Here is a 22,812-nt window from a genome sequence, read left to right on the forward strand (position 1 = left end):
GTGTTTTTGTTGTTTGGGCAGTTTCTTAACCAAAGGATGCAACTTAATGCAGAAACTTTATCATCATGATTCCCAACGCTGAGCCTTCTTGGAGGATTTCTACTACTTGTGCAATTGTAATAATCAGTCTCTGTTCCAGTGTCTTTGCCAAACTGGAAGGTATTTGAAGCTGACATTCAGGGAAAGATATCCTCAGAGTAACTATGATGGTCAGAACAACCCACATCCAAAACCTCCCCCCAATTAATTTATTTTAAATGCCAGGCAACCAGGATCAAGACGACTAGATCATGGTGAAGCATTGCTACAATACAGTCCTTTTGCGGTGTAGAAAGGGGACAAGGCTCTATCATGCTATTATTATAAAATAAGTCCCCCTACCCAGTAAGAATGTGGCCTCATTTTTCATCTTCAGATGGACCTGACTACACTGAGAGCACTAGGAATGGTTAGAGCCGCATGCGGGTTTTCAACTGGATAGTGTCTCCATGGTAGCAACCTTCAAGTATTTTCTCCTGGACAAGAATATGACTTTGCTGTGGCTCCTGGATGTGAAGAAGCTCATGGTTAGTAGTCCAAAAAGTTGTCACACTCAAACATAGGGGTGAAGGCTCCATTCCTGAAGTCAGGTCTCTGCTTACTTTGCCAGTCCCTTCTCTATTAAGATTTTTCATAGAGAAGAGTAGTCTATTGCCTCATAAGAACAAGAGATTTGCTTCCCTCTGAAGGGCTGATAATGAATTGCCAAGAATCTGGTCCCAGATGCATTAGAAACCACATGTCCATCTACAAATTGCCAAGAGATCTGCACTCCTCTGGGATAACGCAGATAACTAAATAGCTGAGTACCACTATCTAGAGTTAAAGCTGAGGGGATCCAGCTCAAGTGGAACAAGCTTTCACAGAAGATTAGACTAATAATAGATTAAACTGAATACACTCTCTCTTCAAGACCTCTTTTGAAGTTTTCCTGCTATAACCAGATTGACTTCAACAACTGCACCACTATCAAAACAAAACACCCTGCCACACTCTTTGCAGTGTCTCAGAAAATTTACACCTAGGATGTCAGGGGTGAGTTACATGCGTCTTGGTACTTTTCTTTTTAACCATCAGTGCCTTGAATCTTACCTTCAACTCCTCTGGCTTCATTTCCTCTCCTTGCCATCACAGAAAAGAGTACAGCTTGTTGCATCCATTTTTTGCACATCTTCTTGGTAAGGGGACAGGCAATGTCTCCCCTTTTGCTTGGGGCCCTTTGGACTCCTTGGGATATATAGAGGAACTCGGGAATTCATTTTGAGACCTAGTGAGAGTTCTCCAACAATCCCTCCCTCTGTTTTATTTTAGCCTTATTCAAGGCAGCTCTTTTTCACTTGGGATCTTGGAGAGAATTCAACTGTCCCCTGACAGAGAGAGGCAGTACCCCAATGAAAGAAACTGAGGGGTGCTTGGGCTGGCACAGGCAGGAACGTTTCATGAGATCACTCAGAAAGCCCAGGAGGTACTACCAGAGCACAGATTGCCCTGTCCTTACCTTCAGGAGATGGAGGAACAATCTAGATACTTCTTGTGTCCATGGCAGAAGACTCTCCAATTTATTATAATTAAGTTAGGTTTTTCTATTATTATCAATATTTTTTAATCAACTTAAGTCAACTATCCAACACGAAGATCTGGCTATGGTTCAGGATTTTAAGTTTGCTTTTTGCTCTTCTGTTTTGAAGACTGCCCATGTTTTTCAACCATATTTGAATGAGTTAGCAAAACCTCATTTATGTAAGTCAAATACTCAGTTAAGATTCCAAACCATGGAAATTGCTGTTCTTAAAGGCTGCTATGGAAAGTTCCTTCACATCTTCATTTTTGCCCATATAAATATGGAATGTTAGAAGACCTATGTCCTTTTATGGACTGTAGAATTTCCCAGCTTTTGAGTGTGTTAGATTTTGCCTTTTGAGATGGTAATAAAGACTTTATACAAAAGAGGTAATGTTCTTAGTATTCTCTCAATCACTAGTAATTAAATCAGTGGCAGTTTTTGCCCTTTACATATTATGTTGAAGAATAGAGATAATATTAAGTTCTGACTGACATTTTAATGCATTATATGGATGTAGCTGTTTTAAACGGAGTTTGTTTTTCCTTTTCATATTTGCAAAAAACATAAGTCATATGTGATTCAATAAAATTGAATTGACTCAATCCATACCCTGGAGATGAGCAGTCTCCAAACTTGGAGGATCTGCGATAAGACCTGATGAATAGGTGAGCTGGATTTTTGAGTGGAGATGGGCCCAACAGAAAAACCCCTCAAAGTACACAGAAGATGGATAGATGAATGGTTGAGAGCAGGTCCTAAGGGCCCTCCCACTGTTTTCACTTTGCTGTTCCCCATCTGCACCAAACACCACCATCTCTCTGCGGACACATTGGCCCTCAGTGACTGAGGACAGTTTCTGACAGCATCTTAGAGCCTTCACCCTGTCTGTCCTTGCCAGCTAGGGGAGGGCATGCCAGTTATCTGCCATTTCTCCTGCACCTCCTTTCTGTGTTCATTGAGAGAGGGATGCCTAGATAATCCCTTTGCCAAAGAGGCTGCAAGCACCAAATCCTTCTCTTTGTCACAGAAAAAAAAGACAGAAATCTGTCCATGCACTCGATGACGGGGAGGTGGGGGGAGGAATAAGAGCAAGAAAAGCAAAGTTCTCTTTTCCTCATATTTCACTGCCATACCGCTCACTGTCCTGTTGCTGCAAGGGGAAATGTGCTGCTGCAGTGCCTCAAGCAGAAAAGATTCCCTCATATATCCAGTTATTTGCTCCTGGCATCCTCCAAAATCTTAGGTCTTTTAGCTCTGAAATCCAGTTGCTCCAGATTTTAGAAGTTTGCAACAGACAAGCAGAATTCTCTATTATTAATATAAACTGTGCAAGAAGAGGTCTGTTTTTCACCTGCCTATAGTTGTGGAGTCAGAAACTGGTGGACTAGTTAGGAGGTGGAGACTATGTTACTGCCAGAGACTGGAAAGTCTGTTTCTACGAAAATGCTGAAAGTTCAATGGAGGATAGATCTACGGCCCTTGACTTGTTGAAGAATAGCAGTCAACCTTTCTTCCATGAGACAGAACTCACCCACTCCAACTGCAAGGAAGCTCTGAGGAAAAGGAAAGATCTAATCTTCCTTCCAACAAGGAATTTATAATGGAGGTATTACAACAGCTGTAAGTTTAACACACACCTCAAGGCCCTGCCCCTGCAGCTCCTGTATTGGCTTATGGTAAATATTTTTAAGTTTCTTTCTTTGTGCCCAGTGACTAACTGCGGCAGCACAGCTAAAAAATTAGTATGGATTTACTTCAATTTCAAAGCCAAAAAGACCACAAAAATAGTGTTGAACAGGGTCAACATAGTTACATTGTTTTTCATAACAATGAGCTGATATATCCCCTTCCAAAACAAACAAACAGTTACAATATTTCCTACTATAAGAGCTCACATTCTAAAACAGACAAGACAAAAGACATGAAATAATAGTTGAGGAAAAAGGACAATGTGGCAGGAAAGACACCCAGAATGAGAAAGTTTAAGGATGGATTTTAAGGAGAGGACACATAGTGGACAACGAGGTAGTTCTTCCAGATATAGTGGATAGGCAAAACAGAAAGACCAAAGGCCAGATTCTATCACCTTAAGTAGAGTATCTTTCCCCATAAGTGGTCCCATTTAAGTCAAGGTACTAACTGACATGACAGAACCTAAGTGAGCAGTCTAGTAGGACTGAAGGTAGTGGAAGAAGAGCAAGAAGAAATGAGAGTAAAAATATAGGGGCAGATGAGTTTGTAGAGCCTCTGGGTGAGGAAGCTGAAGCTGATGCAAGAGACCAGATTGAATTCAATGTGCATGGGATAGTCAGAGTGACAAGAATGAAAGGATTTCAGCAGCAGCATTTTCATTACACTGGACTTTTGGGAGTGGGGATAAGCTTATTTTCAGGAGAAATATGAGGGTTTGGATACTCTTTGCTGAACTACTGATGGAGCCCAAAAGGATTAAAAATATAGGGGAACACTCTTCAGATTTTCAGGATCAGCACATAGCTAGGGAATAGAATAAGTTTGGAACAAAGTTTGACAGTCTCTCTTGAACCAATTATTTTGTTAACTTTCAACAATTACTTGAAACGATGGGAAGAGAAATTAATGGACTCCAAATGCCCTGGCAACTATGAAACCAAGTGACTGGTACGGCCTAATGCAATTAAATCCATATTCAATATGTCCTGTAACAAGAGCATTCCCTTTAACTTTACTGAGGAATGCATTTCAAATCTACTGATTGCTGTTAGATTTAATACAGTTTCTTGGAATTTCTCCAAATAATAGCCATTAGAAAAGCTGTGTTTCACTAGTTTGTTCTTTTAGTGACCAGTGCTTGCTTAATATTTTGGCATAATTTCAAACACCTAAAGTGCATTTATTTTGGTATGACCAAATAGTATATAAATAATGACTCACTATGAAACTATTTGCTACTACTTGAGGTGCCATTTTGTACCACAGATCTGCCCTTAATCACTTTCCCTAAATAAGCTAGAACTTCCAATCCATGTTACAAAAAAAAAAAAAAAAAAAAGAATTATTTTCTAACTGTCTCCTGACATTTATAGAGTGATCTGGCTCCAATTAAAAATCATCTCCAGCATCAAGCCTTGAGAATCCTTAGCAGTAAGTTTTTCCAAGTTGGATGTATGCACACAACTCATCTGTTAACTATTTTCAAGATCCCACACTGTTCCCCAACAGTAAAGAGTTCAACTGGTATACCCCTCCTAATTTTTTTTTGGGGGGGGGGCAGGAGGGTTTGCAGGGAAGACAGAAGAGAGGGCTTCCCTCAACTCAGATCCTGTTGCAGGAAGAAGGAGCAGCTTGCAAATTCATAACTGGAGTTTAAGTAATAACCCAGTATAAATTTTTAAAATCTTCTCAAAAGATTTGAGTTACAACTCTAAGAAACCAGAATATTATGTATATACATTATTAATCATATAGTATATTATGCATATGTATTTGTGGCAGATTTCCTAACATGTTTTCAATTAGTAACTGCACATAATTACATCAAATTCATAATGCAGTTGAAATACCAACATAACACTAGGACCTGAATAATCTCAGAGTGACTGCTCAAGCATTTTATTTACAAGAAAATACAATACAGACAGGAATGATACTGATATCCAATAGCTAGGGTAAGGAGATTTGGCCGTTTCCTTGTAGCAGAACCAAATAAGCAATATATAGTAACAATTTAAAACGTCAGGAGAACTTAAGTCTTGAAGAAAAAAAACAACTGTACATCCTTTCTTAATGAGTGTGCCAGGTTTTCACAGAACACGAATCAAGAAAAGTTCCTCAAGTTGTATGTACAATGGCAATTAGCAGACAGTTGATGAAACTCCTATATGGTCTGTGAACATTTTATCACTCAAAGATCAGGTGGCATGTTTAAATGGTGAACAGGACTTCTATTTAAAATAATTCAAATTATTAAAAATAAAGAGGATTTAAAATAAAGGTCTTCACTGAAATACCACCAAAAGCTTTAGGAAAGCCTTAGGCAAAAGCACAATGAAAATTTAAGAAAAAGTCTGCATGATTTAGAAGAGATGCATATAGTTTAGGTCTTTTTTACCTTTAAACACACACATGTTAAAGTCTGAGCACTTACTGGATCAACCTGCCATATAATAACAGTTGTGTCCTTTGATCCCGTTGCTAGTTTAGTTCCATCATTGGAGAATTTACAGAACCATACTTCATTACAGTGCTCTGTAAGTATCTGCTGTGTGTAACATGGGAACTGTTTCCTGAAACAAAGTAAAAAAACAAACCATAGGGTTTGTAAAACACAATCTGATAAGCAATTGGTAAAAACTAATTATAAAAGTAAAGATTTCTGCAGTTAAGATGTATTTCAAAAGACAGGATTGTCTTCAAAGCTCATTATGAAATTAACTAGACAGTATTGGTCTAGTTTGAGGGTCACTAGATATTGGTGATTTTAAAAAAAAAATCATTAACTAAAAAGATACCCTCTTAAATGACTCAAAAGCATTAAGATGTGAATATAGCCAATCTACGAAGTCACAAGATCTTACTGTTACCCTCAGACTTCCCTCCCCATTACTTCCTATTGTTTGTTACACTCACTGGGTTTCAGATTAAAATTACAAAATCTTCGGACGCTAACTGGATCTTCCTAAAGTTTTGTAGGATACAGAACAGTCAGGCACCAATCTGATTGGGCCTCTGGACACTACTGCAATAAAAGTTAAGGTTAATAAATTAACAATTGACAGGACTTTTCATTTTAGCTATTTTTGGCAACTCCACAGATGTGATTAATTTCGTGCTAAAAAGGAGTAATGGAAATACTAACTTTTACAAGATCATTTTCAAGAAATGAAACTCATTAATTTCCTGTAATTTAGATTTTAATATAGTATTTATCACTGCAGTATTTTGTTACTCTGCAAACTACATACAAATACTGCCCTACTTCTGAGAAAACAAAAACAGAACAATAATAGCAGCTAATATCCTTCCCCCCCCCCCATTATGTGCCAAGGAAAATCCTACCATCAAAACATTAAATTCATGCAGAAAAATAAAGAGAAGTTCAGTTATGTTTGCAGCTCACTAATTGGCACTAAGTAGTTGTACAGTGTTTGAACTCACCTGGCTGACTGTGTGTGTTATTTATGTTATGATAGCTTCTAGAGATGCCAATGTGCAAGACATTGTGCAGACACAAGACAGTCTCCGCCCCACAGAGCTTACAAGTTAACTGGAGCAGGAGCCATCTTGTGTGTGTATGTATTTGTACAGCGCTTGGCACAAAGGGGTCCTGATCCATGACTAGGGGAGCTACTGTAATAATTAATATAATTTAGGTAAAACTGGTTATAAAACACTGCTACAAATCTTCTTACACTCAATACTGACAAACTCATGACACAAGTGACTATCCTAAAATAAATTCTCTTTGTTCAATAATTTTTGTTAGGAAGAGTCAGTGAGGTAATTAAGCCAATCCTGCAAAAAAGTACTACACATTTGATTAGTATGCCAAAGATGTGGAAATCCTTTTAAGATACTCTCTGTGCTTTCTTTAAGTAGCAAGACACTCTTGGTATTGCACTACCAAGCAACAGACCCAAAAATAATTAAAAAAAACATAAAAGGCAGGAACCACCACCCTACTTTCCCCCTTACAATTAGTTATAACTGAAAAGAGCTGGAGGCATGCCTCCATAGTCATGGTTTTGTGGTTTTTAAGAATGGTTGAATAGAAAAATCAGCCTAATTCCAATGTTTTGAGGAGGTTTACACAGTATTTTCAAATGGCATTACTGTAACTAGCAGTACTGTAACTGTTTCTAGACAATCAAGATGTTTGTGATCTTAGGACTGTGTAAACTGAATTTGAGATACGGTGGTTACAGGAAGACTTGTTTTAAGCATAATTTGTTATTAATGTTTACTACCGCTCTGCCAGCTCTAATACTGTACTTGCAAATCTGCTGTCCCATTTGCACAAAGCCATTTAGTGTAAGAACATATAAAATATCAATTTAATGAATGAAAGTCATAGTACACAAGCATCATTTATAGCAGCAGACCAGCCTGTCACTGACATGGATTCAAGGAGTCCATGCAAGTAACTTACACTGATTCAAGGAAACAAGGAGAGAAAAGACTGAGACTTTCCTCTCTCAGCTAATGAAGCAAGTTGCTCAGTAAGTTGTACTTCACAGATACAGCGAAGTATGTATTAAACACATACTCAACCACTGTCCTTTTCAGAATATGTGGAACAGAACAGAACTTGATATTTTTGGGTGGTCACAAGACAAGATGTTGGTTAAGAAGGATAGTTGTTTGAACAGGTTTTGTTTAGTTAGCCGAGTACTCATGCCCAACCATATTTCTCTACATTTCTGCTTATGCAAAAGTCCTTCATTACTCATCTGCTCAGTATAGTGCACTTAAACTTTAGGCCTGGTCCATACTAAAAAGTTAAGTCAATCCAGCCACATTGATTAGGGGCGTGAAAAATCCACAACTTTGAGTGATGTAGTTAAGCCTACCTAACACATGACGTAGACAAAAGAGTTCTTCTGTCAACCTAGCTACTGCCTCTAAGGAAAGTGGACTATCTGTGCCACTGTAGCGTTTCAAGTGTAGACAAACCCTTAATGCAAGGGTACTCTATCTTTTGTCAAGATCCAAATTTCTCGGTCAAGATATAATCAAGGTCCGGACTCCAGAGAAAATTATTATTGTTAGGTTTTTTGTTTTTTTTTTTAATAAAGTAAATAAAAAAAAATTTCAGGGTCCATTCAAAAAGCTTCTGGTGATCTGGATTTGGCCCACAGTCTACCTATTGACTACCTCTGCCTTAGTGTTTCCTTATGCTTTATTTCACCATGTCAACAACATGGTTCATCAGTTACTGTGTTTTTACAACTTTTGAATTCTAAATTTAATCCTTTAAAAACAGACCAAAAGAACTAAAATTAAAAATTACTGGAATAATAATTTAACAAAAACATGAAAGTGAATTTGTTTCCAGCGTTTACAATGAAAACATTGATTAATAAACAGACACCATCAAGACTGACAATGTTGCTAACCCAATATCTGCAACAGGCAATGTTCACTTTGCTCCCAAAACCTTCAGTGTTTTTTAAATAAAAAAATTAATCTTCCTATGCATAATCTTACAACCACAAACTGAAGCGGTAGGAGAGGAGAACCAGGTAAGTATGTAGACTCCACTTTCTACTTCTCAAAAAAGAGTTGGGGGGAGTTAAAATTGGATTGATTATAAAATAAAAGGATGCGGTAAAGGGTCCCCCACCTGCCCCCAATTAAGTTCTCCAGTATCACAGGGCCAGTAATGTGAAAAAGTTTCACCCTCCACTCTGAGTACCCTCTCCCTCATTCCACTTCCTGAGAAGCAGCAATCCTGTCTGTTTTGCTCAACATTGTATCTGTTCGTGTGATATAAGCATGCCTGATTACAATATTGCCAGAAATCCACATAGATTAACCCCACAAAAAAAATGAAAGTGGAAGTTACCAGTAAACTATCCTATCAATTTTAATATTACCCAAGTTTCATTGTCTTTTTAAACTATTAGATTACTGTTACCTTAATTCTATCAATTTGTTTACACATAATTAAAAAGGCCTAAAAACAAAATCCAGAATCTGGCTTCCACTGTCTTTAACTCACCTCATTATGCCCAAGCATTGCAGCATGTACGGCGCACCACATACTGATCTCAGACCCCTGCAATAGGTAGGTACAATAGGTTGAGTTGAGGACAGAGTGGAAGCCTTTGTTTTGAAGTGTCTTCTTTTGGGGGGGGAGGGGAAGAAAGGGGGTACATGAGACTATGGTTTAATTGATATATACATATACACACACACCCAGTATGCAAATCTGGGTGTGGAGGATACAAAATTAGAAAGAGATAAAAGTTTGACCTACATGGGCATATATTTACGATGGGTGGAGTTTAGACAAGCCCAGACTTGTAACATTTGGCCCTTAAATATTATTGTATTATTTTATATAACTGCATCTTAAAGGAGGATGTTTCAATTGCATTGATCTCACTTGTTAGCTGGATGCAAACACAGCATTAACACACTTCTAGACTGGCAGTAACTATTAAAAATCAATACGGTCCACAATTTATTACTGCCCTAACTTAAAGAATCCTTTCTGAAGTACAAGGACCCCAATTCCTACCCACGCTTAAAAAAAATCCTTCAAACTACTTGTTATTCCCTAGAATTGAAATGAAGTGAGATGGCCAAAAATCCACACAAGAAAGGAATTTAAGGTGTTGTGGCAGTTAAAAGCGCAAGACTACAAAAGTCTAAAGCCAGAACAATTACTAGAACATATGGCTATAAGTATTAGGATAGTCATTTACATTCTAAATAGAAGCATTGAAATGACTACTGAAATGGAAATCTTCACTTTAAAAATAGATACCAAATAGTCTAAAGCTAAAAATCCCATGTGGTTGGAGATACTGGCAATTTTTAGAGAAAAAACAGAATTACAAGGGAGTCCTAAGTAGTTAGTAGTAACTCACTATAGTAAGCATTTAATATGAAGAAAATCTTCATTATGAGCCAAAGAATTCAACTGCTACTCCAACCACCAAAAATATAAACCACCATCCCCCTTTCTCGTGCTACTTCAGTGTCCGGCAACTTGTGGCCTTACCCCTAACTGTACTCTAGAAATATCTACACACTGTCTTTGCATTCATGTCACTTCTGCTAGATCCCTGAGGAGCTTTGGTTGTCTGAAGAAAAAACACTCAGAACACAGCAACTGTTTCTCTGTGTGCATGAGATACCAGCATTGAGTTACTTCCTCCCTGGTGCCTGCAAAAGTTTCACATTTTAGATTTTTAAGCAACACCAATGTTACTCTGTTTAGATAATAAAGGAATTTCTTAAAAGTAATCAATGAGTTTGTGTACATGTGAAACTTGCACTTACATATAAGAGTTATGAAATTTGGGTGTTTTCTTACGAAAGAAAACTTTGCCAAATTTAAAGACATGCATTTGTGTGTTCTGTCTTACTTAGTTTGCATTACACATTTTTTAGCTATGACCAAGAATTAGAGAGTAGAATGCATTGTGTGTTCTTATTTAATTTCAACTTCTAAAATGTAACAGCATTCATTCATTAAAGACTAAATCTGGAATCTGACCTTGAACAGTAAATGCAGATTTACCTTACGCATCCAAGAAGTTTGAAGACAAAGAATGGGTAGTAACAATTCGATAGCCCTTAGACAATGACAGAATAGCAAGAAGTAGCAAGTTTGTGCACCTAGATTAAGGCTAAATCCTCAATACATACACCCATCTCATTACAGGGCTGCCCAGAGGATTCAGGGGGCCTGGGACAAAGCAATTTCGGGGGTCCCTTCTATAAAAAAAAGTTGCAATACTATATTCTTGTGGGGGCCCCTGTGGGACCCAGGGCCTGGAGCAAATTGCCCCACTTGGCCCCCCTCTGGGCAGCCCTGGTCTCATTACACAGTAAGTTTCATCCCCTCAAGGAGAAGTAGCCAGACATCAAGAAGCATTTTCATACATGTTCTGTAGTTTGTCTGCACAAACAATTAGTCAACTAAATGGGCCTGGCTTTTCCCAGTCTACTCCAGCATGTTCCAATTTGAAACAACTGTCCTACAGTTCAAAGGAACAATACTGTGTAAGTAGATTGTGTTATATATTTAAAAAAAAATACCACTGTCAATTTTAAAAGTAGAAAAAGACATTCTTACCTACTACAAACATGGTCTATAAGCAGTGACACAGAATCTAGACTGTTATCTAATTTGGTATTATGATATAGGCACCGGTCTCGTTGTAGCTCCACAGCCTGACGTAGTAGATTCTGTAAGCGCCTTGGGGGAAGCATCACTGACGGCGGTAAGTATGCTTAAAGAAAAGAAAAAAAAAAAAAAAAGAAAAAACCCCACAAAAATTACAAACGCACATTTTATCTTTACTGAATAAAAACCCATAAAGGAGTTATAAATTAAAGAAATCCAACCTACTGCTTAACTTGTTAGTTTATAACTGTGCAACTGAGGACCCAAAGATGAACTCTCATTCACTGATGTTTTCAAACAGAACTGTACTTTTTTAGCTCTGTTGCTTTTGTTCAGCACAAGTTCCACTTATACAAAGTAGACTGCTGCACGCTGATTTTAACAGTAAAATCCTCAATTGCGAGACTCCACTAGACCACCTTTTGTGCTCACTATGAGGAATTCCCAATTAAAAGGCAACACTATGTTAGTACTGCTATTAATGGAGCAGTAGAGTCCATCACATTACAGCGCGCTTTCCAACCTCATTTCATTTGCAGACTCCTCAAAAATTTCAAATGGAAGCACAGACTCCTTTGGAAATCTTCTGACAGTCTGTGGACCCCCTCAGAGGCCTGAGGACCACAAGTTGAAAACCATTATATTATGGATAGGCCCATAGAATTGAAACAAGATACCACATGCCCTAGGATCAGACAGTCCCTGGGTCAGTATCAAGGGCAGCTGCAATACATCCAACATGTTGGCCTATCACAAGTGACATGGAAGAAGCAAACTAACAGTCAGAGCAGATGGCAGTGAAAACAATTCATATACTTTCTACATATAGCAGAGGCACTGAGAACTGAAAGCTGTTATTGTAAACAGCTAGAGGCAGCATAAGATTGAGAGGCACAAGACCTAAGACCCACAAAAATCACTAAGTCATTCCCAGTAACCAGAATTATCTTCCCCATAAAGCACCAGTCACTGATAGTAAGTGTAATTAAAATCACTTTCCTCGAAAAAGTTACCCCATTAAATGGGATGTACTAGAAAAATATTTGGGGTGTATTTAGAAAAATCTATTTAAATGCTGAACATTAAATATCTTACTCTGGAGTTTGTCCAAAAGTTTAGACCTGGAAGCTGTTCCTTTTCCTTCCCATTCTGCTTTTGCACGCAAGTCTTCTGCATGACTACACATCAGATACCTGTAAAAACAAAGTGAATAAACACATCCTATTATGGTCTAAACCTTTTGGAATTCATTTTCAATTGTAAGGATGCCCACATGCTCAGGGTTTAGCTGATCGCCATATTTGGGGTCGGGAAGGAATTTTCCTCCAGGGCAGATTGGCAGAGGCCCTGGAGGTTTTTCCACCTTTCTCTGCAGCGTGGGGCAAGGGTCGCTTGCTGGAGGATTCTCTGCACCTTGAGATCTTTAAACCACAATTTGAGGACTTCAATAGCTCTGACATAGGTTAGGGGTTTTCTAAAGGAGTGGGTGGGTGAGATTCTGTGGCCTGCGTTGTGCAGGAGATCAGTCTAGATCAGGAGTCTCAAACTCAAATGATCACGAGGGCCACATGAAACTAGTTCATTGGCCTGAGGACCGCATCCCTGACACCCGGCCTTCACTGCCCCCTGCCGATCCCACTCCACCCCTTTCATGAGGCCCCGCCTCTGCCCTGCCTCCATTCTGACCCCTTCCCTGAAGTCCCCACCTCAACTCCACCTCCTCCCTGCCCCCCGAGGGCACAAGAGGGGTGTGGCGGGGGCTCAGGGCAGGGAGTGCAGGAGGTGTGCAGGGTGCAGCAGGGGGCTCAGGGCAGGGAGTTGGGGTGTGGGGTGTGGCAGAGGGTTGGAGTTTAGGCAGGGGGCTCAGGGCAGGGAGTTGTGGCAAGCAGCTGGAATCATGTCCCTGTGGCCCCTGGGGGAGGAGGGATGTAGGGCTCCGCGTGCTGCTTGCCACTGCTCCAGGTACCTCCCCCAAAGCTCCCATTGGCTGTGGTTCCCTGTTCCCAGCCAATGGGACTGGTGGGGGGGGGGGCAGTGTGCCTGGAACCAGGGCAACACATGGAGCCTCCCTCCCCCCCAAGCTGTAAGGACGTGATGCCAGCCGCTTCAGGGAATGGCGCAGGGCTCGAGGGGGGCAATCCACCGTAGCTTGCCACCCCTGGCCTGGAGGTAGGCAGGGGGGTGCAGGCCACTTGGCACACCGCAGGAAATAGCCCCATGGGCCGCGTGTTTGAGACCCCTGGACTAGATGATCATAATGGTTCCTTCTGACCTTAAAGTCTGAGTCTACATGGAGATGTTCCTGTTTACAATTCATATTTAAGTGGAGTGGGGTAGAAAGGACTCTGAGAGATCTCTGTTTTGGGACCTCTCTCTCCTCCATCAGCTTATTACAGCCAGAACGTATTGATCTTTAGGAGACACGGTACAGGCACTCCTGACCAATCTGCACTCAAGTAAAAGCTTGGGCAAATGTATGAGGAGTCAAAGACTAGATTGGGGCAAATTAAAGGGGACAATGATGCTTTATTTTGTAAACAATATATTTCACTTCTCTCCCATGCAGATTTACCCAAACGCTTATGAATTCCAAAAAAAAAAAAAAAAAAAACCCCAACTCAGTGACTCAGAAGTTTACATCAAGTTAGACTAGTCAATGACGGCACAAAAATATACCTAGATGTAAACAAGATTTACTATGCTAGCTGATCCCAGTGTGTTTGAGGTATACATGTGTTTCAAGCTGCATCATACTAAACTTCTAAATTTCTAGCATAATAGCATTGTCAATGATGCCAACACTACCGGGTTCTGCGATTTGTTTCTTGGGATGGTAATGATACAATGCATTAGTAAGATTTATTGTTTGAGTCTGGGTGACAGGCAATAGCGATTTGCTCTAGAAGTTCCCTTTTCCTTTGTCACTAACTAGAAAGATTTAAGGAGAGAAGGTACCAGTGCAAGGTAATGAATGAGAAACAAAACAAATCTTGTTTAGACAGACCTTCACGAGAGATGGGGAAAAAAAGGAGACACTGCACATGCTGCACTCCCCCTTCACCCCCTAAGAAAAAAACCCAACCCCTACCAACTTGAGATTTACTCAGCTATAGGAAAAGAGAGACTGAACATGCATCCTTTAAAAGGACTGAAATTATGTCCTTATCAGTTTAGGTTCTGATACCATAAATGCAGTATATATAAAAACACTTATTTTGGATGAATGAGGATATGATATGAATCATGGTACAACAATACAGTCAGTATAATAAATTTCTTCCCCTTGCCATTTTAAATAGTAGTGATCACCAAGCATAAAATAATTCAGATTTTTAAAACAAAGTTAGTACTAAAGATTGAAGAAAGAGGGGAGAGATAGAAGACCCTGCTTCTGCAATGGTGTTTTCCCCACTGATTTCAATAGGAGTGGGACTGGGTCCAAAAGGGAGAATAGTGCTTCATTTTTACCAAGACATTATTTTATGTATTCCACGTGATTCAAGTGCACTTTTAATGTTATGAAGAGAAGGCTCAGGAAATACTGACCAGCACTTGTTTCCATTGAATTACACAATCCCTCAGGATATTCTGTAGAACTAGCTGTCCAAGATTGAACACCCTTACCCACTGAGGACATGAATGCGCTCCGTATTGTATTTCAGTGGTGTCAGTTCACAGCGTAGAACTTGAAGTGCCTCCAGGACCTTGCCATCCTCCAGGTATTCCAGGTACTTCTGCTGTAGCAGCAAGAACTTCATCCTCTGACATGACAGAAAGCAGCAGTCAGGGGAAAAAGGTTGACTGAAGTTTCAGAAAATGTCTGAGCCTAAACAGAACAGTAGAAACCATTCTACTATACCCTTCAGAAATACAACTATATGCAATGTATCATTACTTCTGGCTGGTATTTCAATATAATTGTGGTAGTTATGTTAGAAGCGACCCAAATAATCAATCTTTTCCACCTGCCTACTGGTGCCTCAAATGTCCTCTTCTGCACTCCTCACCCCCCCACCAATTCTCCCTATTTTGAACCCATATCCCTTTCAGTCACTATCCTTTAAACCAGGATTAGATGAGATTCCCTCAATCTCATACTCAAAACAACAAAAACAAAACAAGTATGCTGAATGCTTATACAGAGCATGACCAGGAGGTCGGCAAGTCAACCCCCTAACTGGTTTTATACAGATTATGTAGGAGCTCACCAAGGGATTCTCTCTATAGTTGTATAGCATGCTGTAGCAACATATTAACACTGCAACTAGGCAAAACAAGACACCATGCAAATTAACCTTGTCTTCCAGAAGTATTAATACTTCCATCTTCTTTTTTACAGAAAGCAGAGTGATATCGCTCTCAATATTCAGGGCTCACTTAGCCTAGACTCATTTCTCATAAGCATTCACTTCTATTAGAATTCCAATGTGGCCTTCACACATTCTCACATTTCTCATCAATAGTCATGATTCTAACTTCGTTAACATGTTCATGGACAAAATGAAGGAAGGCATTCAGTTTCAGATTTAAAATCTGGAGTCCTCAAAATTTCCTAACGTGCTGATCCTTAAGATGAAAGTGAGACAGTTTAGTTACTTCTACTGTAACTAAGCATAGCCACTTGGTGTATGTATTTTTTGTCTATCTTCACTGCTGCTGCCAGGGGTCATCGCCATGAGAAAAGACACACCCCAGGCCTTCAACAAGTAGTGGGGTAAGAGGAAAACCTGAGAATATATCTAGAGTGAAACAAAATTAAATTAAAGTGATGTGCTATGCTTTCCCCATCTCTATAGAAACTGAATGAAGTGCAAGACAGATCATGAATACACTTCAATATTTGATCACCACCTATCCCTATGTGAGTTCAGCAGACCCCAAAGACCAGCAGCTTTTCCAATACTATATGCATTTACTTATATTAGTGTATTAAGGGCATTATACAATTTTGAGCAAGGTGCTAACCTCTTCAAATCAAGACACTTAAATATGAAACATTTGTTATGCCTTAACTTTACATGATTTACTCCATGTTGTTCATTTTTGCACTTCATCTTGGATAGGGTAGCTAGACTGTCCTATTTGATCAATTTCATTTAATTCTGCTTTTTCCATACAATAGCTCAATGTTGAAGTGTTCTGAGCTGCTAACAATAGAATATTTAAATAACTAGAACTTAATTGAAAAAGATGTAGAGAGTAATATTTGTAAATTAAGAAAAATCCTAAATTTTAAGACTAAAGGCTAAATTACTTGAGACTGTCTCTTGATTTGAGGTTTACTCAATTTAACATTTGACTGACTGTGTCAGACACATTTTAAAAGAGCATTAATTAGCTCTCATTCATGTTGTTTAAGATATATAGTACTGTCATCACAATGGCATGGAGAAAGATACATTACTACAGTGAGTCTCATAAAAATCTCATTCCTGCTATGTATTTGACTAGATGAGATACACAGATCTTAAATATTTTATCTAGTAGTGGTTTTGTCTGATGCTTTTTGAGGGAATTTAACACATTTAGGTAAAATATTTGTTTTCCTTCAAGTGGAATGCATTCCAGATTGATTATGAATACAGCCTACAAGGACTACACTTGATTAAAACACTGAGTGCAACAGACCTTCTGTAACTCTTGAGAACAAATCACACGTATCAAGTTTTCATGTACATGAAAGAAGACTGCTGATTTAATGTATAGCTTTCAGAAGGGTATGAAGTTACCTAGATATGCATCACCATATAGATATTTGTAGCTAATTTCATACTATAGCATCTTAGTTTTCCAGTACTCTGATGTCCTGTAGGGAATAGGTCAGAACCCCCTTTATATTATTCTCCCTCTCATTGCACAGATATTCAGTTTGTTTGCATTCAGAGTGAAGGGTGAAGAGGAGGCCCATTAGAGAAGAGAGTATGTGTACAATTTGTACAGGTATAATGTTGCAGATTTTGGGGTGACGAGTCATTAGAAGTAAGCCTTCCCCTTTTAATATTTCCTATCCACTTGTTAGGAAAGTGGAAGGGTTGATTCCTCACAGTAGGTGATCACTACATCAACCCCAAACTTCAGTGTTTTTTTAAAAAACAAAAATAAAAAAACCTTTGTTTTCTCAGTTCTTATCCAGAACTTCATGTTGAATATTCTCCAATTCTCCCTGCATATCTCAGACAATATTTTGTTTCTTATGTATCCATCCATTCACTTTTTCTTGGTTTCCCTTATCTGCATGGCGATAACCACTTCATCCAATTACTATCTCTACCTGGCATAATGGTTCTAAAAGAAGGCGTAATGAAAGCCATTTCTGTGGATGAAAAAAAAAGGAAAGGAAAGGAAAGGAAAGGAAAGGTAAGGTTTTTGTTGTTGTTGTGCCAATATCAGCAATTTCATGGAAATCCCTGTAAAACCAAACCAGAGGCACTGTCTCCATGACTCATTTTATCCACACTAGTACAAGAAGCATGTCAAAATTGACCGACATTCAACCCTGATATTGTGTATAGCAACCAAGGCAGAGTACTGTTACCAAGACAGCTGAATATGTACGTTCTCACAGTTGGTTCAGAGCATATTTTCCTTTATAAAAAAAAAAGTCATTAACTCCATGAATCTTACGCATACTACTGAAAAGGATCTCTCTTAGAATGATACAGCACCAGAGTTTTCATACATGGAGACACAGTACATATACTAAATGCCACAAATATTTTATTCATAACATAAGAGTTGGAACAAAAATGTTGAATGGATTTAATTACAACTAATGTCCCTATCAAAGCCCAGATAACATTATGCCTACAGTTTAGTCACAACCCTTTTGTTATTGGTTCATGAATGAATTTTTCTCCAAAAAGCCCTACACAGTTATTTGATACAATGTACAACTAAATTTCAGATTTAAGTTACAGTATCCCAAATAATGAGAAATTAGCTGTAGAGACCCTTTACACTAAGGGTCATGGATCCTATACTCGAGTTATTTTTAAAAATATTTTCTTACCTTATGTCAGGCAATTCAGCTTTTCCTATGCCTGAATCAGCTTTTCTGCAACCAGCGCTTCTTGTGACAAGAGGGGCTTTTTCTGGCAAACTAAGTTCTATCTTCGACCTTCTCTCATCTCTTCCTCCTACCCTTTTCCTAATTTCCCCTTCTGCTGCTACCATCTAATACCAGTAGTGCTGATAACTGCCTTTAGTGTCAGACGCCATCTTCCTCAACTGGACAGCAGGGAGTTTAAAACGTGTAACATTCGTTCAGTGCTGTGCGCTCATAGTTATATTACAGCTTCAAAGAAACCCTGCTGGAAAATATATCTGTTCATCAGATGATGTATATATTTTTCTATCCAATATGAACAAAATAAGTACGTTAAATTGGTTGTGGTTAGATGGTACCTACATATCCAGCTCAACACTCAGATTTCCCTTCAAAAATAATTATAGTCTTGCAAAGGAAAGTATTAGAAGAGACTTCATCCCAATCCCTTTCAATCTCTATCCTGTATCAATAAAACTGAACAGCCTGAAACAGTTAACTGCAAACCTAACATTGACAATATAGTTTGAGATGCAGTTAGCCACTTCACTTCTGAATGATCATTGTAAATCCACCAGTTCCAGTAGAGTGTGTAGCTACTCTATGTTTCAGTAGCAAAGATTCCTCTGTGTATTATCTGGTGGAGAAACCCTACAGGGAATGATGTTCATCTTCTCAGGTTGCGGACTTTAATTCAGTCAAATGTTACAAAAGCTGATGTACAGCACTAAAGATGAATTAACGTACAAGTGTCACATTCTGCTGTTTCTAGATACTGTATGACATAATTAACAGTAAAATTGGCTCAATGGTTCAATGTTAAAGTGACCCTACATAAAGAATTGCCAGGGCTTAAGTTCTGAGTAGGGCTGACCAAAAATCAGGATTGAAAAAAAGTTATGGTTTAAGTGTTTATATTGTCAGTGCTTAAACTATAAAATGGGACGAAAGTGGATGTTTTGCACTTGTTTCTTTAGTTTACTAGTTATATAAAGATTCTATATAAAATATGAACTTTAGACGTTTCTCCAAAATACTCATCTAAGCTGAAAAAGCAAAGTCCAGGGCCTCATTAACATCCTAACTGTGAAAACACCGCAGACCCCATAAGCAAATAGCCTATTCTATAACTACAAGCAACACCATATTTTGATATTCTGAATGTTCTCAAATTGAATCAAGAAAATTGAAGAGTTTTGATCTGTATTTGTGTTTTGAAGTCAATGGAATGTGTGTTCCTATTTAGGAACTTTAGGCTTTTATTTTTGAAAAACTAAAGTGACCTGCATATATAAAAAACGAGTTCATAACAATTTTATTAGTATATTGAAAATCTAAATAACTTTTCATCCTTAACATCAAAAACAAGATTGCTTTGAAGTGACACACATTGTCACTAAGAGAAGTTTAATAAAAATATAATTTTAGCCTCCTAATGCTGCAACATTATGTACATGCTTAGCATAAATGGTCCTGTTAAAGTCAATGAGAATATTTATGAGAGTAAAGTTGTGTGTCTGATTTGCAGAATCAGGGCCTTGACGTTCAATATTTTGTTTTTCCACCTAAGGCACTTTTGTAAAAATTAAACAAGATACTCTACTAATAGTGGAATTTAACAATAGCACAATTTTTTCAAGCTAGTTCATTTAAATTAGGTTGAGGTTTTGTTAACTTAAAAAAAAAAAAAGAAAAACACCACTTGATTTATGTCAGCAAAATAAGTTATTCCAGCCTGGCTTGGATCTCCGCTCTCCTGTTCATGGGGAATCTGTGCACGCCATTCTTGGGACAGAAACTTTTATGCTGTTGTGGAGTAGCTTCCTCTAGGCAATCCAGCACAGACATTGGCTAAAACTAGAGGAAGCTGCATCTAGCCATTCTCTTTTAGGTAACCAGGTACAAGGTCTCTAAGTGAGAGCAAAAGGAAAAAATTAGAGGATCCTGGAGAGTATCCCCTTCCAATAAGGAATCATTACATCTTTTAGGACTTCTCTACACTGCAAATTACTTCTGATTAACCTCCATGTGTGGACACTAATTCCACATGGAGTTAATAAGGAACAGTTAATCTGCTCTTAATTCACACCCTAGTTTATTCCAGATTAATTTTCATGTGTAGACAAGCCTTTAGCTGATACCATAGAGTTAGGAAACCTGAGAGCTCCCAGCTGAATTCAAATGATCATTGAACAAAACTGTAGGTAGAAGTGCTATTTCTCTTAAAAGCGGGATGGTCAAGTTCACCCAGCTAGGATGAATACCATTATTTGACAGAATAGCCCCAAATCAAGTGTAGACAAGTGAAATTTCACTTGGAAATCACAAGTGCACTGACTGAAATGCTGGCCTGGGCCAAAAACCAAAGTGGATAGCCTTATGTTTTTTGAAAACACCTAACAGCAGAAGAAAGCTTTGGTTTTCATGTTTGGCCCACTACTCTGGATAAGGTTTTCCTCTGGCACCTCAGCCAATTGCATCCCCCACACAACATTACATGAAGTACACACATGGCTAGCCATATTACTCAACAGTAGTACAGGGCACAATTGCCTTTCAGTGGTGTTTAGAAAGGAACTGAGAGGAGAGGCTACTTTTCATTTTCAGCTCAGGCCAGATGCAGCAGCTGTTTAATGAACCCCCAGTTTTAAACTTAGATTAATAATTTGTACCTTAATATGCAGCATTTATAGCACTTCCATCTGTAGATCTCAAAGCACTTTGTGGGCAGCTTATGCTCATTTTCACATACAGAATTTATAATATACGTGCAATACAACTTTATGTTTGATATCTAGCTCATCCTTGACCAAGTCACATTAAAAGTAAGATTCCCTAGCCTATTAAAGCTTACAGTAAAACGTCAGCAAGATTGACTTTCTACACACACACACCCCCACCCACTCAACTTCAGATACATGTGGTCAAACTGCCCGGTTGAGATTCAGAAACCAAACCCATATGATCTGGGTTCATAAAACACAAACAGCATTTCTTCCCCTAAAGAATATGGCCATATATTGCACTTATTCTACTAAGTGCTGTTCAACATCAGCTGAATGAACACATTTTTTATCTAAAATTATTATGAAGTTTGACTCAAAAACAGAAATCAGAAGCATAGTGCCTTCCAGAACATATAAAGTTGCCAAAATAAGTGTACATTGAATTGAGTGGTTTTACTTTTTTCATTATAGGGTGGAAACAGATGAAGTGTTGGCATTAGTAAGATTACTAGTGATTTAAAAAAAAAAAATCTGAATTATTTAACTCCCCCCGCCACTAGGCTCATGAGTGGGAGAAAAAGATAACCCCACCTCTTAAAATAAACAGACGTGCCTACATCATCACTGATGGTGCAAAAGCCAGAGATATAATCATCTTTTATTAGATCTGATTATGCTCTATAGATAGTCTGAGCTGTGACAAAAATTATTTATCTAGTGAGCTTTCCTTTTCCAGTTGCTACTTATTGCTCTAAATTAAGCTGAAATTTTGCAATAACCATAAATATCCAGAAAAATATCTTCCAAATCAGCATTAAAAAAAAAAACCCTGACAGGTCACCTCTATAAGTTTATTAATAGCTTTTAAAAAAATTCATGTACTAAAACATCTGACTCTAAAGATATAGATAACAAAACCGATAAAGTCTTATCCCCTCACCTCACCTCTTTAATTTATTTTCTTACTGCTCTATATGTGGCAGACTTGTTTTTAAATAAAAATCAGTATTTGTTATTTTTTTTAATTCATCAGACTCAGTTTAGATGAACAAAATACACTTTACAGCATCAATTTAGTTTAGGACAAGGTAGAGTCTGAAAACAAAATTCACATTTCTATAAGTTTTACTCAGTTGGAGTACTTTTTCCCCAAGGTTAGGGTTTACGTAGCCATTTATACTTTGGATTCACTAAAAGGAAATCGTCCCCTTGTTTTCCTCTTTTGTCAAATTAACCTATTGTGACAAGTACAAAAAAAATCTTATAGTCTGACATTTTTTCATAAACTAGAATGGACAGCACCATTTTGAATGGAATAGAAAAAAAAATGCATATCCCCAAAATGTTAGAACTCCAATAAACGTTTGCTTTAATAGATGCTACGCTCTTGTGTATGCAACAGGCTACCAAATTCTCACTCCTCATGAGACACTGAATATGTACACGTTATTTTGGTATATTCTGTTTGGATAGTCTTTCCTGCTGTCTTTTTAAAAGTTTGCCTTCCAATACTAGCCTGCCAAGCAAAAAATAGGAACTAGAACTATAGCTCAATAGAAAAGACTTTGGAGAGGTTAAACATTCACATAATTACAGAACA

At 38.3% G+C, this 22,812-nt stretch overlaps 1 protein-coding gene across 3 annotated transcripts in view; it reads right to left on the bottom strand.

The window, feature by feature from the left end:
- The window catches only part of WDR26 (WD repeat domain 26), a 46,256-nt gene that overhangs the window by 19,403 nt on the left and 4,041 nt on the right, over positions 1-22,812 (bottom strand). For 2 of the 3 annotated variants that reach the window (XR_007773752.1, XM_050948542.1), the window contains exons 4-8: positions 15,066-15,202; positions 12,537-12,634; positions 11,391-11,547; positions 9,303-9,359; positions 5,730-5,868 (exon numbers count right to left, since the gene is read on the bottom strand). Coding sequence is in view for 2 of the 3 variants with exons in the window: in XM_050948542.1 (XP_050804499.1) it covers positions 5,730-5,868; positions 9,303-9,359; positions 11,391-11,547; positions 12,537-12,634; positions 15,066-15,202 (588 nt within the window). In the remaining variant the exon portion in view is untranslated. The remainder of the gene's footprint in view (positions 1-5,729; positions 5,869-9,302; positions 9,360-11,390; positions 11,548-12,536; positions 12,635-15,065; positions 15,203-22,812) is intronic. The other variant, XM_050948543.1, reaches the window with a different exon arrangement.

This window comes from Gopherus flavomarginatus, chromosome 4 (assembly GCF_025201925.1).
Source record: "Gopherus flavomarginatus isolate rGopFla2 chromosome 4, rGopFla2.mat.asm, whole genome shotgun sequence".
NCBI lineage: Eukaryota > Metazoa > Chordata > Testudines > Testudinidae > Gopherus > Gopherus flavomarginatus.